At 29.5% G+C, this 20066-nt stretch overlaps 1 protein-coding gene across 1 annotated transcript in view; it reads right to left on the bottom strand.

Moving 5' to 3' along the window:
* LOC113384706 (kinesin-like protein CG14535) overlaps positions 1–20066 on the bottom strand; it is a 402038-nt gene that overhangs the window by 83687 nt on the left and 298285 nt on the right. The window contains exon 3 of the mRNA XM_026622465.1: positions 9550–9643. Within this exon, the coding sequence (XP_026478250.1) occupies positions 9550–9643 (94 nt within the window). The remainder of the gene's footprint in view (positions 1–9549; positions 9644–20066) is intronic.

The following is a 20066-nucleotide window of genomic DNA, read 5'->3' as shown; positions in this document are numbered from 1 at the left end:
TTTCTGGCAAGACTCATTTCTGGCAGACTCATTTCTGGCAAGACTCATTTCTGGCAAGACTCATTCTGGAAGACTCATTTCTGGAAAGACTCATTTTCTGGAAAGACTCATTTCTGGCAAGACTCATTTCTGGCAAGACTCATTTCTGGCAAGACTCATTTCTGGCAAGATCAGATGAGACTCATTTCTGGAAAGACTCATTTCTGGCAAGACTCATTTCTGGCAAGACTCATTTCTGGCAAGACTCATTTCAAGCAAGACTCATTTCAAGCAAGACTCATTTCTGGCAAGACTCTTTTCTGGTAAGACACCTTTCTGGTAAGACTCTTTTCTGGTAAGACTCTTTTCTGGTAAGACTCTTCTCTGTTAAGACTCTTTTCCGTTAAGACTCTTTTCTGTTAAGACTCTTTTCTGTTAAGACTCTTTTCTGTTAAAACTCTTTTCTGGTAAGACCCTTTTCTAGCAAAACTCTTTTCTCGCAAGACTCTTTTCTGACAAGACTTCTTTCTGGCAAGACTCGTTTCTGGTAAGACTCTTTTCTGGTAAGCTTTTTTTTCTGGCTCTATGCCTAAATCTCAACCCCAAGGCTAGGTTTAAGGGCAAGGAAAAGAATAATGATCATATTCAAATGAGACAGAAAGGGACGAAAAGGTGTCCGTCACATTATTTTGTGTCGTGCACAGGTAGAATTTCGAATAAAAAGTATATATCAGTTATTGAAATCAAATAACGTCTTGTGGTGGTCTCAAAAGGAAACAGTATCAATACTAAAATGGAAAAGTTTTTCCAAAAACTTGGCCAGAGAGATTCTGGTGTCATATATCATAAAATACAGGCTATATAACAATTAGGAATTTTTGTCTTTAATTTATTTCTATATAGTGACGCATTTAGCAAATATATGTATAAGTAATATTAAATCGATTTCAATTAAAAAATATTAAATAATAATATTTTATGAATATCACACGATCGGCATTAAATGCCAATTCCTACTCGTATTTCAAATACCTCGCACGACATAAACATCAATATCAACGGCGTTCGCGATTATTAAACTGGCTAATGCAATTTTAGCCATAAATCAATGAACAATAATACACTTTGAGTTATTAGAGCTTAATATTTTCATTTCAAGCTGTCAGCGAAATATATACCGATATCGAATTTCAGAAATGGCGAGGCTAATGCATAAAACGATTGTTAATGGACTTTAGGTACTGGAAATAAACTGGATCGTTTTGGCACTCGGTTTATTGTAAAATATAATTTAAAATTATTATTTTAAATAAATATACATTTAATTAGAATTCAAAAAATTATATATGCAGTATTGAATCTATGGCGTTTTGATATCGAGTTAAAAATTCATAGTAGGTGCTCTTTTTTCCTGAACCGATTTTTATAAATATTCGAATTTCCGCATAGTTTTTTTGAACTTTATCAGAAGAAATGATTTTAGTCATAGAATTTTTCATAAATATACTTGAATTCAAAGTATATTATACAAAGACTATTACAATTAAACAGCCAAAAAGCGTACTGCTTCTTTTAATTACTTAACTGCCTTTTAAGTAAATATTTTGACTGGCACAAAGCACAAAATATGCTTTGTTTCAAAGCAGACAATGCAATCTCTATATTCAGGTTTAATTTCACAGGTCTAACCGACAATAAGCATTGGAATGCATGATGAATTCATTTCGAATTCCAGTGGAAATTCGCTAGGTTTACAAAAGACCCAGACCGAAGCTGATTTTAGAAGAGGCGCTGGAAAAATTGGTAAAAAAGGTATATTTTATGAACAAAAATCAGATGTATAAACATAATATTTAGAAAATATATACATAATTAACTAAATTTTACTCAAATAATTACTTAGTTTGCAACCGAATTCTACTTATTATTCGTTTTGTTTCAATATTGAACAAATATTTCATTGTAATATTTTTTTTATGAAATTTCTGCTCGACCACTTTCCTTATAACTTCCCGTAGGGTAAGTTGTAATAATCGCAAAGAAATCGAAAATGAATTTTTTTATATATCATCACGTTTCAAGGGTTTCTGAACATTTTGTCATACCTTAGAAAAAATTGATGTATGTGTTGGTGAGTGGGTACAAATTTTTGACGATAATTTTGGGAGCATAAATCAACCGATTCAAATAATTCAAACAACATTCGATTCGTATTGATAAGGAGATATGCTGATTAGTTTTTGGCAAAGGCAAGTCCAAGCTTTTTGTAGCCAAAAAGTGCAAAAAATGGCAATTCAGTTTTGGAGAGAACCGAGCGTCAATTTGAAGGATTCAAAAAACATTTTATTTGTATTGATGTAATAAAGAATTGCTTAAGTTTTTTGAAAGTCAAGTCCAGTAGTTTCGAAGATTCAATAAAAAAAGTGTAAAAGTGTAAAAAAAAGTAAAATTTGGCGGTAAAGAATGATCATTAGACATATGCACATAAATTTATCAGATATTTTATAAAGATTTTAATAATAAGTACAAATTTCGTCCCTAAAACAGCTACGCAGCAAGATTGCTTTGAAAAAAGGTCAAAATGTTTAATATAATTTAATATAAATTTTAATATAAATTTTTTTTTTCAAAGAAGGCTAATTTTTCCAAAAAATTTTAAAAATCTAACTTTATCAAAAACTCGATTTTCTGATTAAATGTTTTCTCAACGTTCTGAATCATTCTGAATTGTTTGACAGCAAAATTGAAATAAAAATTGAAATAAAAATTGAAAATCTGTATATGTGTAGAACTGTGTTTGAATGTGAGGCTTGTGAAAATTTGCCCTTCCGTCGACATTATTTACTGAATAATTCTAATTTGTAACCTAATTAATAAAAATAACCACAAACCTCTGAAAAGGTATTTATTTTTAACCTCAATTAAAAAAAAAACAAAAATTTTCAAAAAGTAATATAAATTATTACGATTTTTTCTAAGTACTAAAAATACACGTAATGTTGGTGCGGGAGGGGGGTTATTTAAGTATCACCAAAGAGAATAAAAAGTCCAAAAATCCTTTAAAATCACTCACGTGATCAATGGACGCCCCAAAATATCTAATAAATCTATCAATACCCAGGATTTTCCATCATTTTTTGCAACAAATAATTCCGCTTATATTCAAAAATTTCCTAGCTCCAACTCTATTTGTGGTCCGGATTTCGGGCTTCTATGAAGGTCAAGATGAGAAACTCATTAAATTTTCCGCATACATGTGGGTCAACAAGTTCCTCCTATGCTCTTCTCCTACACATTATTTGCCTCTATATAGACGTTCAACAGGCTGGTGGCCCTTAACCGAATAATATGATAATATGATGATATGATAATAGATAATAGATAATGTGATAATGGAGAACCACTTGAAGGTGATAATGAACTTGTAATGGTAATAGTTAGGTTAATATTATGAGCAAAAGTGATAATAGTAGGATAATAGTTAGTGAGTTAAAAATATGAATCACAGAATTTTTATAAGTTGCTCTTGGTTGAACTGCGATATTTCGAAACAGGTTTTTTTTATAAGAAAAACAGACGTCTAATGTTAGAAAAACGGGTATTATAGAGAGTTGGTGAAAATGCATAAGCATAAAAAAATTCCTAAAATATTTTTTTTTGGTGAAGTGCATAGCTATCTTCAGAGTGATGTAGATGCACATAGATAAGGAAGCGTCCATTAATCACATGATCGATTTTTTAATGATTTTTTACCCCTCCTCCCCCTTTATGATACCTGGTGATATTCAAAATTAACACCCCCCCTCTCCCACCAAACATCACTTGCATTTATTATAGTTATGAGAAAAATAGTAAAATTTTGGAAAATTTTGAAAATGTATAGATTTTTTCATCAACTCACTTTATTCCCATTTTAACGGCAGTTACTATCATATTTCAAAAATACTGTGAGTTTATCCCAAAAATTTCTTGTATATTTAATCCATAGTTTGAATATCAGTGAATAAATCAATAAACCATTCAAATGGAAAGCACAAAAAAGTAATTCATCAATAATCCTGATTGAAAATCGCAAATGAGCCGTTCGCGTCAAAAACCTTTATCGCGATTAAACAAGAACCGTGCCACTTGGCAATTTTCCCCTACGTTTTTTTTATTACAATATACCATGAGAGACGAATGCGGATTCGAAGAGTAATTATTTTATAAAGGATATACTATATATATATATATATATATATATATATATATATATATATATAGATCTGCTATTCAAAATTTTGGTACCAAAGACTTCACAACGACTTGCTTTTCACCATTATAAATAAATTGGAAAAAAACATTCATATTATCTAACCGAGAACCTGGATCATAGCAAACTTTTGTAGATTTTTATAAATTTTACAATATCATAACCAGCTCTGATAAATAGTTTGCTACATTTCATATTTATCTAGCAATGTTGAAGTTTTTGATGTTCTGATATTAATGTAACAGAAATTGAGAAGATCCATCTGATGAGGAAGCTCTATGGAGTCAACAATATAGTATGGTGGAACTATATTGATATATGGTAGAATATATTGATAAAATCAAAATTGTATTATTGATATTACTTCTAAAATATAATGATAATATTTATTCTATGTTTGATGATACTTTATATAAAGATGATTGGATTTGATTCTCAGATTTTTCAATATCGATACCTGAAGTAGAATGAACTACCAGAAGAAATGCTAATACTAGAAGAAAATTATTTTTTTACTGTTTTCAATAAAATAATTTCTAGCTCTTCAATGATTTATATACTAAAGATAGTATAAACGGAAAACTTCGATCTCGAAAGAAGAAACAAGGAAGGAAGTAATCCAAGGCGTTGGATTTGCAGTCGCAAAACTTTTAGAAACCGATAATAGGTTGATTTTCTGTGTAATGAGTTCTAATACGAGTTTTTCTAAAAATCAGAAGTTTTAAAAGATTACTGCAACAGGAAAGTAAGTTAGTAAAAAAACATAGACAGCAGTAATACTTGTTATTAAATAAATTATTTGCAAGTGTAATTTTTGCTGTAAGTTTCCGTACCGCAATTTAAATACTTATTTTCAATACTTTGAAAAATAAAATATTGAAATCTTTGATAAAATTTGAATGTGTATTTTAAAAATATTTTTTTTATTCTAATTTTTCTTTTAAAATTTTAAATTTCTTTTATAGCAGTCAAATGTTTTGGAGACAAAAAAACGAAGCACATAAGCATATCAAGCCGAACTAGAATGAAGGACATCATCGAAGTTGAAATTATTTGAAGTACATAGATAAGGCTTATAATTTTAAAACTTTAGAAACTTCATTCTTTCAAAAACTGCAACTTTTGAACTTTTTGCTTCGTACCTCTGAAACGGCAGGACCTGCCTTTTGTAAAAACTAATCAGAATGCCTCTCTTCAATATAAATCGAATATTTTTGGAATGACTCAAATCGGTTGTTTCGTGCTTACAAGATTATGGAAAAAATTGTATCCAAATAGACATACCTACACACACACATACATAAAAATTTTTCTACAGTATTCCAAAATGTTCAGAAGCCCTTGAAACGTAAAGATATACAAAAAAAAATCATTGTAGATTATCACCCTTAACTAAAATATACTAATTAGTAAGTACTTACTACCAAAGTTTTATATTGTTTAGAAATTGAACAAATACAAATTCAATATTTTAAAACTAAATTATAATTTTTTTATATTACATATCATTATCGTGAATATTTTAAATGTTAAAGTATTTGTACGAGTATATGACAAAAAATGTGACCTAATGATATTTTACACAGTAGTAAAAATTTTCCACTTGTCTCATTTCTAATATTTATTTCATTTTACACTTGACATTTTGATATTAGCCAAAACACTTAACCGCCGATGAATAATTAATTCGATTCAGTCTGCAACTTTTTGAAATCTATTGGTATCAAAGAGTATTAAATTTAGAAAACCCATACTCGTAAAAGCTTCTGAATTATTAATAATGATTTTGCGAAGTCAAATGCAGAATATAGAGAATTCGGAAAACTACAGAACAAATTGATTTTATATACAATAGTATGTATTATATAAAATATAAGTTTGACAATAATTTAAAAAAATCACATAATATTTACCAAAATGAATAAGTTTCAATCGCTGCTATGAGCCAATCAAGATATATATAGTTTTGCATGGCGAAATAAAATACATAGCATAGCATAGAATTATTATAGTTATTATCAACATAAAAACTTTTTACAATAAGAGATCAATGCAAAATCTTGAACATAAAATTCCAATAATTTTTTATCATCAGTTATTATTGAATGTTAGCAAGCAGTGTGTTGACTGTTGAATCACCGTCGCAAAGTTCAAAATAAACATGATTACTTGATTATATTTATAAAAGCTTTAAGTAATTAATAACTGGCGGGTGATATTTGCCAAAAAACATTGGAGGGTGTATATATATAAAAACGTGTATAACAATATATATATTGTGCGAAGGTATTGTGTTGTGCAAAGGGAGCACGCGCTCGTGATTTGATTAAATGAGGTTCGGTCCACGAACGCGAGACCAGAATAGGTGCAGACCTACTAACAAGGATTCCCAATAGAGAAAAAATTGAAAAACTGAAAATCTATATATAGAAGAAATATTTAATTCACAACCAGCATATTGTCTTAGAAAATTATATTATTTTGATCGGCAATAAATATATGCAAAAAAAAGAATTATCTCAAGTTTGTCAATAAATTGGTCTTGACGAAAATTCGAGAAGATAATTTATGGCGAACAAAAGAAACAATCGAGGATGTTTTGCCAAGACGTAACACATCATTTAATATCACTTTCAAGCGAAAAGAAAACTATACTGGACCCATACTAAGTAAAGTAAGTCTGCTGTACGACTATATTGCAAAAAATAGAAAAATTCAATATATTAGGGAAAACCAAAATGCAGATAATTGACAAATCATGCCAAAAAACAGAGTATTGAAAATCGCAACACAAAATTCATAACAAAAAAGCAAACATTTAAAACGACATCACGTCATAGTTCGTTTATATTATGTTTGTATTACTGTTATTGTAATCGTCCAAAAATAAAAATTGAAAATTTTTGCATTTCTTCACGCTTCGAAGGTTTCTGAACATTTTGGCATATTTCAGAAAAATAGATGTGTGTGAATGTATGTGTGTATGTATGTATGGATACAATTTTTTGTTCACATTTTCGTGCTCACGGATCAACCGACTTGAATGGTTCAAAAAACATTCGATTCCTAGTGATAGGGAGATGCGCTGATTAGTTTTTGGCAAAGGCTGGTCCAGCAGTTTCGGAGATACGGAGAAAAGAGTGCAAAAAATTGCAGTTTTTGAGAGAAATAAGCGTCCGATTTGAATTATTAAAAAAACTTTCTGCTTGTTTTAACAAAATAATTGATTTTGGAAAAAAATTGTTTCAAATTTATTTTTCTGTATATCAAATTTGTTTGTATTTCGAAAATAATTCAGATATTAATTTTAATTCTGGTATAATTTACTTTAAAAAAATAATTTCAACTTTGCAATTCAGTTTATATTTCTTATATATATTAGGGAATGTTACAATATTTATAAAAATCTATATGAAAACATTTAATATTCCTCTATCATTTCGTTACGATACGGGAAATTCCAGCAATTTGCCTTAAGGCACGATACCATACATCACTATTTTAATATATATTATATATGTTATGTTTTTAATCATAGACATGTTGCAAAAATTTCAGATCTTTGCTATTATTTTTTATATGCTCTCACATTTTTATAACTATTTATTTAAGAAAAATAGAAGCCTGTTCATAAATTTTAATTTTAATCCTAATAGAACCAGATTAGCTAAAAATGTGATACAAGGATTTTGAAATAGCTAGTTATTTTTAATAAATATTTTTTAAATACAGAAAATCATCATTACCTTCTAGATTCTCAAAAAAATTGTGCAACTAAATTTACATCAAAAATATTTTAGCAATGACGTTCTTTTCATAACACTGTCGCAAAATTTAATTTCTGAAAAAAAATTAGAAGTTGCAATGTGAATTTTAAAATAATTTTGGGAACCTCAGCCCGGGGTCGCGGTGGTGGAAGCGTCGCTACCAATCTATGGGATAACAATGGACGGTTTTTGTTCGAAGGCAAACAGAAAGATCGCTTCGATAATCATGATGGGAATACATAGAGCAACGGAACTGGAAAATCAACTAACAGTATATAACTTAGGGCAAATATGGCAGAGGAGAGAGGGCCGCCGATATTTTTCCTTTCCTTGATTAGATGTACGTGAGAATAAAGACATCGGGAAGTAAAGCTCTGATTGGATATCGAATGAAAAGTTCGAGTCACGATGTTTTAAAACATAGAAACTTTGGTCTTTTAATATAACAAAGAAGCTTTATATTGAGATTAAAGATATGAATATATACAGGGTGTCCCAGAGCTTAACGTCAGATTGAAATTGATAGTATTGATCGTAACTATCATGAAAAAAAAAATAGAAAAAAAATTCATATAGTTGCTTTCCCATAACTTTCTGGTTGCAAATGTGGCATATAAGTAAAAGGAGTAGCTAATAGAATATAATCAATAGTTTACCCACTGCAAAGCACGCCGCATATAACAGTTCTTGAACTGCATTAATAGTTTTTACAAGAGCCAACCTAGCTAAAAAATGACTTTGATGCACTGTTGAATTGTCTGCCCAATCGCAACACTAACCTAAGTAGAATTGAAATCAGTTCTGATGAATTGCTCCAAGGATTGCTATCATTCGACAGTTCCATGGGATTTGGGCCAGATGAAACACCCAACTTTTTACTAACAATAAGAGAATGTTTAATTGGCTTATGCAAACCTTTATTTAATTAAACCTTTAAATGCAAACTATGAATAAATAAAACCTCCATTTAAAAGCAAACCATTAAATTTTATTTTGAATTTTTTAAAATGTGGTGGACTTTTTAAGTAAAGCCTAGAGCTTTGGTGACTCAATGACCAGTTTTCGGTTATTGTGGTTAATTTTTAGTTTTTTGTTAATTTAAACTTCAGATCTATAATCGCAAATAATATTTCTAAGACCACAGTCAAAACTAATGCCACGATTGCTCCAAGTTTTCAAGAATTTAAACAATTTGTTAAATCATGAATTTGAAATGTTCAAAATTGCTATATCTTGAGATGCTATCATTTGAAAAAAATGTACTAAAAGTGTGTTGGCAAGTTTTATCAAAACTTGGCGCATTTAGTCAGGATGGTAAAATCGTAAAATAATTGATCATTTCATAATGACAAAAATTGAGTAAAAAATAAAAACCTAAAATAACAAAATTTGCTAATGTACTTATTTTGACTGCTTTCCCTGAACTTCTTTCAGTTGCATAAAAAATCTTGGCAATAGACCTAGCAATTTAGGATAAGTTATATAATTAATTTGGAAACTGAAAAAATATATGTACATCAAAGATTAAGAATAAATCATTTTTTTACTCACCAGCTCCAGGATGTCCCAAGGCTAATAAACAACCATCAGCTCCTTCTAGGACAGCATGAACAATATCACTTAAGGCAGTTCCACAAACATCCATCTGAAAAAAATAGATAATTTATTTATAATAAATTTCATAATATTTTGAGTACTTATTTACATATTTTAAACTCAATTAAAAAGCCTTCAGCTCATACTATATATATAAACGAATAGGATTTTCTCTAAAAACATACTACTCCAGTCAATGGAGCATTTTGCGTCTGAATTTTTTACTGTGCTCCAATTTGCATGAAATTTTGGAATTAGGTTCATATTACCCTCAAGTTTAAAAGTGAAAACAATTTGGACTCTGCTACCATCCTCTGGTGGATGACACTCCAGTTGTGTAATTTTAGTTTTTCAAAATTTATATATAGGAATAGGATTTTCTCTAGAAACATACTGACAAAAAATGATGACAATGCTTATATAGATTTTACAATCTTATTTTATTGTTGAAGTAAATAAACTAAAATATTTAATTATTTATGAATTTTAATTACTCACAAACAAACATTCAAAAACATTCAGTCAATCAAAATAAGTCTTCATTTTATACTAGTAAATAAATTCGTATATTTTAAATTGGTAACATCTGTTACTTGATTGATTTTATACAAGAAATCACTAATATTATATCCAAATAGCACCTGTTAAATTTTTACTGTACATCATTCAACTGTCAAATATTTTCTTTCTTCGCTTGAGGGTAATACAATTAAAACTTTTATTTAAATAAAAATGACAAAAATAACAGTCTACCCATAGGAAAAACCTTAGCAAGAAATGCTATCGGTTCGGTTGCCTCGTTTTATTTTCTTTCATAGATTATTTCATAATGGAACGTAAACACAGGACGAGAAAAATTTTAAGTAATTGTTTTAAGTGTTTTTCTTACAGGGGAAGAAAATGCATCGAGGTAGGTACTATTAAAATGATCGATAAATAAATGTTTTTATATTGGTAGTGATTTTGGCGAATTCGATAACCATTTTGGCCAGTATTATAACAAGCAGTATGATACCAGATTTACACTTGAGAATGAAGATCTAAAATGTAATATTAAATAAAAAAATCGGCGAAACTCATAAAACGTTGAAACAAACCCAAGTATGTTAATGTATGACAATTAGAAAGAACAACTACTTGTTTGCTGTTTTTTCTAAATACCAATCAGCAAAAATAGCAAAAATCAAATCGTAGAAAAGTTCTGTACTTTGCATTACATCAGATCTTGGTTTTACCCACATAAAATTTTATTCAGTAGACTAGTAACTCATAAACAAAGGACTATTAGACTTCACACCAAGTTTAAATTTCGTTCACATAATACATGCAAATTGAGGAAACTCTCATGTAATTTAAATTTACCCTCGAATCCTCATTATCATAATATAATATCACTTCAACATGGATCCTGTCTACCTATCTACATTAGAGAAAATACATATGTCTATTCACCAATGATTGTTCAACAAGTCAAATATACCTCCTCCTTGGTACAAGTACAAATTCTAAGTCCTTACTTACGAGAGCAAATAGCATTTCGCATGTTTTGCATGCGACACATGTTCATTCGCAGCTAGTTTACATTTGAATTTACTATATTCATATGAATCTAGACGAAGGAGACGTCTCTTTGCCACCAAGATTTACACAGACGGTGAAAATAGAAGGAAAGTTGTTAGGTAACTTACTCAATGCGAATTCCAATAATAACGACACCAAAATTTCACTTAATATCATATTTTAAATCTGTAATCACAAGTGCAAATTTGATATCATACTGCTTGATATAAAGTTGGTCAAAATAACGTAATTTTGAGAAATTTTTTTGCATACACCTTTTAAAACTTATTGTTGGATATATTTCCAGAAAAGTGTTTCAAAAGTGTGAATAACGGAATGAAACTAGTGGTCCATGGCATCGTGCCTTCAAGCAAATTGCTGGATCTTCTCGTACCAGAATTAAAAATTTGAGGGAAAAAAAGCCAATAAATATTAATAATAACAGTTTTAAATATTTTCAAACAGATAATTATAAATACTACATGTTTTGCGCTCAGATATTATACAGTGATGATATTTTGGCACAACACTTAATAATGTTTACATTAACAAGATGCCGAATGAATTCATCTGAGGTTATATTTCTTGGAATAATGTAAATGAAATATGTACATTTTTAAATAAAATTGTAAAATTAAAATTACAATTGAAAACAAATTGCTCTCCAAATTTTGAAATTTATTTGAATTTTTGAAATTAAAAATCTCGGTACGGAACCCAAAAAAAAGTAACAACATTAGCTTTCAGTTTCAAAATCTCTATAAAATATCTAATAATTTGATGTGCATATGTCTAATAATCATTTAATACCACAAAGTATAATTTTTGTTTTACTTTTTCCTCTGTAACTCCGAAACTGATGGTCCCGCCACTTCCAAAATCTAATCAGATCTTTCTTTCTTCAATATAAGCAAAATGTATTTTAAAAACTGAATATAAGCAAATTCTCTCAAAAACTGAATTATTGGCACTTTTTGCTCCGTATCTTCGAAACGGCTGGACCAGCTTTTGCCAAAAACTAATCAGCACGTCCCTTATCAGAAAAATTCAAATGCTTTTTGAATTATTCAAATTGGTTGATCCGTGTTCACGAAATCGTCGATGAAAATTTGTATCCGCCCACACAGATACATCCATTCTTTCAGAAACCTCTAAATCGTAAAAATATATAAACATTTTCATTTTCCATTTTTTGCGATTTTTATAACTTACTACAATTATTATAACTTTTATTATTCGTGATAAATAAATCAGCGCGTCTCCCCGTCAATACGAATCGAATGGTGTTTGAATTAATCTGATCAGTTGATTTGTGCTCACAAAATCATGAACAACTAGTGGGGTGTATCCTGTCTTAAGGAAAATTGCTGGAACTTCCCATACCGTAAATGTTCGGGGAATATTAAATGTTTACAAATAGATTATTATAAATACCGAATTATTTGTTTAATATTTATTTATAATTATATAAACTGAATTACAAAGTTGAAATTATTTATTTAAAATATATAAGTGTACTTTAAAACTTCAGCCAGAATTAAAATTGATATCTGAATTATTTTCAATATACAAAAAAAAAAATTGTCAATTTTTTTTCCAAAAGCAATTGTTTTGTCAGCACAAGCAGAAAGTTTTTTGAATCATTCAATTCGGACGGTTAGTTCCCGCAAAAACTTCCATTTTTACACATTTAGCTCTGTATATTCGAAATGGCTGGGCCTGCCTTTGCCAAAACTAATAACAATTTCTCCCAATCATTGCTAATGGATTCTTTTTTAGATCATTCAAATCGGGCGCTCCGTTATCTTAAAAACTCGATTTCTATTTTCTGCACTCTTTGCTCTTTATCTCCGCAACGGCTGGAGATAAAGAGCTGCCTTTGCAAAAAACTAATCAGCACATCTCCCTATCAATAGGAATCTAATGTTTTTTGAACTATTCAAATTGGTTGATCCGTGCGCCCGAAAACGTAGACGAAAAAATACGGACATACAAAACACACACACACACACACATACACATCCATTTTTTCTGAGGTATGCCATAATGTTCAGACCTTCAAAACGTGGAGAAATGCAAAATTTTTCAATTTCGATTTTTGGACGATTACAATAACTTACCCTACGGAAAGTTAATAATATTAAGACACAAAACCATGCACAACTAGTTGAAATAATTTCCAAAATTTTATTGTGGCAATTTAATTACAATATCCAAATCTCCATCGCCTAAATTCAATTATCCTTTACAACCTCGTATAACATTTTAATGAAAAACAGTTTGATGGCTAAAAATGTAAAATCCGGGATGTAAAATACGTGCCGAGTACATTAAACATGAACAGCTAAAATATACAATAAACACGAGGCGTACATAAATCTTTTTCCCGGGTAGGTGCGAAAAAATAATTTAGCAAAAGACAAAACTGTGTTTGACAGATAACGCGAATGAGATGGGCTTTCTACTAAAAGAATTTTCACCGAAAAAAAAACATAATAAAATGCTATGTACATAATGCAAGGTATAGGCGTAATTATATCCGTGTTGTGACAACGGTATCTTTATTACATTTTGAGAAATGGCTTTGGAAAGGAAATATGGTAATGGGGTAAAAAATGATGAATTAAGTTAATGAAATGTAAGTGTATTATGCATGTATGTTTTAAAGACACAGAATTTGAATTAGGTGGGTAAAAAATATTTTTGTCAAAATCCAGGGGATTTTAATGAAATCCACAGCAAAGCGTTGTTGGATATGTTAGTATAAGAATAATAATAATAAATAGTCTAAATAGCCCAAAGGCAGGTTCATGGTATAAAGATCACCACAAATCAAAAATTCCTTTTCCCTTGTTATATATGTATATGTATAACAGACACAAACAGATAAATCTTTTTTTTTTTACTTCAAAAAATTATATTAAACATTTTTTAAAATTTTAGAATCAATTTTTCTTTAATTTTAATAAAGCGGAATTAAAAAATGCATACAAATCTAAATTTCGCCCTCCTTCCACAAATCTCTATTTCATAATTTGAGTAATCAAATAATTTTTCACCATGCTTTAAGTCAGTGAGTCAATATTTATACTAGAGTTTTTTTGCTTAAAACAAAACGTTTGTCGGGTCAGAGAGTATATATATATATATATATATATATATATATATATATATATATATGTGTACATATATATATACTAGATGACCCGACAGACGTTGCCCTGTACCCACGTATCCTATACTTTTCAATATCCTATTTGATGTCAAGTCTTTGTGATTCATTTATAGTCTTAGCATAAGCAGTATAAAAAAATGAGAAAAAAATAATATACTATCTGCGGTAAAAGAACAATATCACACTTTTTTTACCACAAAACATAATTACCTCAATAATTTAGTCTATAATTTTTATAATCTCGTACGATATATTGGCAATTACAATTTCTAAAGTACATTTTTCTTACTAATGATTTAATAAACATTATTGTTTATATTAAAATCTTAGGTGAATTAATTTGTAAAATCCAGTCCATGTAAGCACTCTTCAATCTAAGATAAACTTGATAAATATTCCATATCCAATGCCAAACAAATGAGTTCCTGACACATTAAACAAAATTCTAAATCATTTTTTTAATAAGTATAAATATTTTTTTTGTATTGTTAAATAATTTAGTAAAGTAAACCAAAATGCGACATGCATAAGTTTAAAAAAATTATGTACATGCAATTTTGGACATATTGTGTTATTTATTAAACTGAATTATATAATTTCATCTGCCAAAAATGTACAGTTGACTGTATCTTATATTATGCAAATTTCTAGCGCATCCCAGCTGCTTTTCGGCAATAATAATGTAGACATTACATTTTTGTTGTATATTATATTATCTAGGCTCACACGTTCAGCTAAATTCAAATTTAAGTGAATTGACATTTCTAGCAGATGACAGTTTACATGTTATCAATGTCAAACAATGATACGTGTTTTTATGTAATTTTTGCCATTTATTTCTACACTATAGTTTTATCGTTCATTAAATCTTAAAAATTTCCTTTGACGGACTCTAAAAAGAATTATCGAAATAGGAATAACCGTTTAGGAGAAGTATCAAATCATACACCCGTACAGAAGAATTTTATATATATGATTTTGAAAAAATGCCACTTCATGGTCAAAAATGAGCATAAGACATATGCACATCATGTTTCAGTAAATTTAAGTTTTTTTAAAAAAACTTTCTTGTACGGGAAGTTCAGGTAATTTGTTTTAAATCTCGATCCCATGCACCGCAATATTATTTTATAATATTTCACAAAATTATAATTGTATAATATAATAGAAAATTCAGTGAGATATAAAAAGCCTAAACAAGTTTAATTACTGAAAAGATTTCCAACACTTAAACCGCAATGAATTTCTAACGAAATATTTGTAAGAGGTCATAAAGTCATCATCGTAAAAAATAATTAATCTAGTAAAAAGTTTTGAAATAATGAAAATTTAATATTGCCTTCACTCAGAGTCAGCCTTTCTTCCCTAATAAACCGCTGATCAAGCATTTTGCGCGAAACTGGATGTCAATCTTCGTTTAATGTAAAATGTCTCGTTAATCTTCCCGGCAATTAAATTAATGACACCGAAGGATAAATTCAGCTTCTTAGCATTTAGGCAACAGAACATCATTGAGATATCCGAATGAACATGATTAATTTAATAATTTGATTAAATTTGGTAATTTCCATAATTAAAAAGGAAAAAAAAATGAAATAATTAAACTAGCTGTAAGTGGAATTCTGTCTTAAGGCAATTAGGGCATCGTGCCTTGAGGCAAATTGCTGGAACTTCCCGTACCAAAAATTATTATTTTTTAAAAAACGATTAACATTTTTGAAAAAAATTTACTTTGAAAAAATAAGATTTTTTGACAAACAATTAGACAAAAAATTACTTTTTTTGAAAAAAAAAATTTTTTTAATTTTTTTTTATTTATTTTTTTTTTGAAAAAAAAATGTTTTCTTTATTTTGACATATTTTGAAAGATCTAAACTTTTTTTCAAAGCAATTGTACTGCTTTAACTGCATAAAGACGAAATATCAAACCGCGAAAGCGCCGCGTCAATGTCTATCGCGTAAACATTGGTACGGAACCCATAGGAATGTAAACCAAAATTATACTTATTGTTAAAATCTCTATAAAATATCTGATAATTTGATGTGCATATGTCTAATGATCATTTTGACCGCCAAATGGCATTTTTTTTACTTTTTTCATTAGATCTCCGAAACCGCTAGACCTGCCTTTATGAAAATTTGATCGGTTCTTCACCTTGTCAATACAAGTACAATGTTTTTGAATTATTAAAATCGGACGCTCCGTTCTCTTAAAAACTGGGTTACCGTTTTCGGCACTTTTTGCCCGTATCTTCGGAACGGCTAGACCTGACTTCGCCAAAAACTAATCAGCACGTCTCCTTATCAATACGAATCGAATGTTTTTGAATTATTCAAATCGGTTGATCGGTGTTCCCGAAATCGTCGACGAAAATTTGTATCCGCACATACATACACACACATACATACATACACACACACACATACATCCATTTTTTCTAAGGTATGCCAAAATATTCAGAAACCTTTGAAACGTCGAGAAATGCAAAATTTTCATTTTCGAATTTTTTGCGATTACTATAACTTGCCCTACGGGAAGTTAATAAGTCTGTCTATCTACTGATGGACCAATTCTGTTGTAAAATAGACCAATGTTATGGCAAGTTTATGTTACGCTGCGTTTTTCATGTAAAACATAAAATATAAATTCACTCATATGCTATTATGGCACATCAGAAAGATACACTTGCGATAAGATTTTTGTTTGATGTTAGTGCGTTTTCTGGGTTAGGTTTTTTTTCAACTTCCCGTAGGGTAGTTATAGTAATGGGCCGAACATCGAAAAGGAAATTTTTTGCATTTCTCGACGTTTTGAAGGTTTCTGAACATTTTGGCATACCTCAGAAAAAATGGATGTGTGGTTGTATGTGTGTGTGTGTTTTTTTTCACGTTTTCGGGCGCACGGATCAACCGATTTGAATGGTTTGATAGGGAGATGTGCTGATTAGTTTTTGTCAAAGGCAGGTCTAGCCTTTGAGCAAAGAGTGCAGAAAATACAAATCGAGTTTTGAGTGAACTAAGCCTCCGATTTGAATGAGCTAAAAAACATTCAATTTGTATTGATTGGGAATAAAGAGGTGATTAGTTTTGGCAAATACAGGTCCCGCCATTTCGAAGATACAGAGCTAAATGTGCAAAAAATGGCAGTTTTTGAGTGAACTAAGCGTCGATTTGAATGATCTAAAAAACTTTGTGCTTGTATTGACAAAACAATTGCTTTTGAGAATAAAAAATTATTACATCTTTTCTTATTTTCCATAAAATATTTTTGTAATTTTGAATTAAAAATTCAAAAAATTACCCAGGCTAAGCACAGTCTAAGCGCCACTATGGTACAAATGTTTACCCAAGTGCGTTTGACTGTTCATGTACTTCTTCCAATTTGTGAAAACTATTGAAAAATGTGAAAATGCCGCCAAGCTAAGCACAGTTTAAGTGAAAATGTCGCACAGAATTATTTGCAAATGCGTTTAGACTAGGGAGCACTTTTTCAATTTGTGTAAATTAATTAAGGCAACTATTTTTTTGAAATTGAATTTGAAATGAAATGACGATTGTTAATGTTCTGGAGTTAAATTGATTTATGATTTACATTTGATTTGCTCAGATATAACAAGATAGCAAAAATAATGAAGTTACAGTATTTGTAATAATATATTTGAAAACGTTTAAAATTCTCGAACATTTCGTTACGGTACGAGAAGTTCCAGCAATTTTCCTTAAAGCACCATGCCATACACCACTAGTTTTTAACTAAAACGGGCGACTGCACAGCAAACACATAGCATTTGACATTGTTTAGTATCATTTTATATGAAAAAATGCTACGTAACGTATGAATTATTAATTTTGTAATTGTAATATATCAAAAATATAATATAATTTTTTTTATAAATTATGAAGTAAATAATTATTCTTAAAAGGTGTTATCAATGGTAAGACACACGACGTATCTTCGAATCATATCCAAATTTGTCAACTACTCATTCTAACCAAGTATTTGTCTTTTCCTTCTGTTATGACATAGTGGTAGGCATATAGCACGTGAACCGCACCTGACAGGAGAAATAGTCACGTATTTCATTATACAATATCAGGTGAATGATGATGGAACAGAATCCTAACGAACAGAATCTGCGAATTTAATGTGGAATCTGGCAGAACGTGAATGAAAGATTTTTTTTACTAATGGAAATAGTTAAGATGCAACCAAGTTGACAAGGAATTTGTAACTTATAATCTGATATATAAAAATGAATAGCAAAATGTGTTGGTAAGCGTATAACTCAACAACGCCTGGACCAATTTGGCCAATTCTTTTTTAAAATGTTTGTTGAAGTCCAAGGATGGTTCTTACGGCGAGAAAAAATCAATAATTGCCGGGAAGACCCTAAAACAGCCCTTTTCTTTTTCACATACATTCGTTTTCTAACTAAAATCAATAGTAGAATCAATTGAGCTTTATTGCTATTATATAAAGTTCATATTAAATTACAAGCACTTACTGTATACTCCTTCTAAACGATTATTCGGATTTTGATAAATCTTTCTGAAGTTTGTTGAGAAAATTTCTAGGATGTATGTGATTATGAAGTACTGGCATGTATGTGCTATATTGAAGAAACAAATAAAAAAAATTGCAAAAAACGACATGTCATTGTTTGCATTGAAAACAAATGAAAACTATCATCTGCCAAAAATTTCAATTTACTTATGAACCTAGACAATATTAGCATATGTATAATAAATTTATGATTATGAATAAGAAAAATGAAAAAAGCAGTTGTGATGTTCAAAAATTAAAATAATATAAGATTTAGTATATGTATGGCAGATTAAATGATACACATGTGAACAGGATATGACAAATTAATTTACTTAAATATGAAATTAGGGATTAATCAGGGCCGGTTCTACCTTTTAATGCATGCGAAAAATACGAGCGCACGCCTTAGGGGGCGCCAACACAAGATTCGGATATTGAATTTTCAATATAGTTTTTTTTTTCTATATATAATTTCTTTGCATCTTTTACTAATCTTGCCACAATATTTTAAAATTCGTAAAAATTTCACTTTATAAAAACAAAGGGGAAAGTAAAAATGAATACATACAATTCGGCCCTCACGATATCGATTAGGAGAAGTTTAAGATGCAATTGGATATTTTAAATAATAAAAAATTAAATTAGTTCAATTCAACATGAAGTACCAGTGTTATGTTATGACTTATTCCGTTCAAAAGACTTCAGTTTCCATTACAGTGTGGGAATTGAAACTTATCATTTTATTTAAAGCAGTTCTACATTTAACATCGCTCATATTATAATGTATTTGCATTTTGGCGTGAAGAGTAATTTAAAAAACATTATTTATTATTTCTAGGTAAACGGTGAATATTAGTATATTATATTAAAAAATTGTAGACATTGGTACAGGAGAACGTCTGTCGGGACATCTAGTGCAGACTAAAAACCAATGGTTCATGGCACCGTTGCCTTAAGGCAAATTTCTGAAACTTTCCGTACCGGTTTTTTTAATTTTTAAAAGCATTGAAATTTAGGAAAAATAGCTTTAATAAAAAAAACTTCTTTGAAAAGTTTGAATTTTTTTTAAATTTTGAAAAATTTGTTTTTTTTGCTTTGTTTATTTGACATTTTTGCCTTACTATCTCTCTCTATAAATTGCTTACCCTGTTTTCATCTTTACACTCAATGATGAGTGAAATATTATTACCT

This window comes from Ctenocephalides felis, unplaced genomic scaffold, assembly GCF_003426905.1.
Source record: "Ctenocephalides felis isolate EL2017-DRISC unplaced genomic scaffold, ASM342690v1 CF-g0.4_SCAFFOLD_03571, whole genome shotgun sequence".
Taxonomy (NCBI): Eukaryota; Metazoa; Arthropoda; class Insecta; order Siphonaptera; family Pulicidae; genus Ctenocephalides; species Ctenocephalides felis.
The sequence above is the reverse complement of the archived record's forward strand: the minus strand, read 5'-3'. Positions and strand labels throughout refer to the sequence as shown.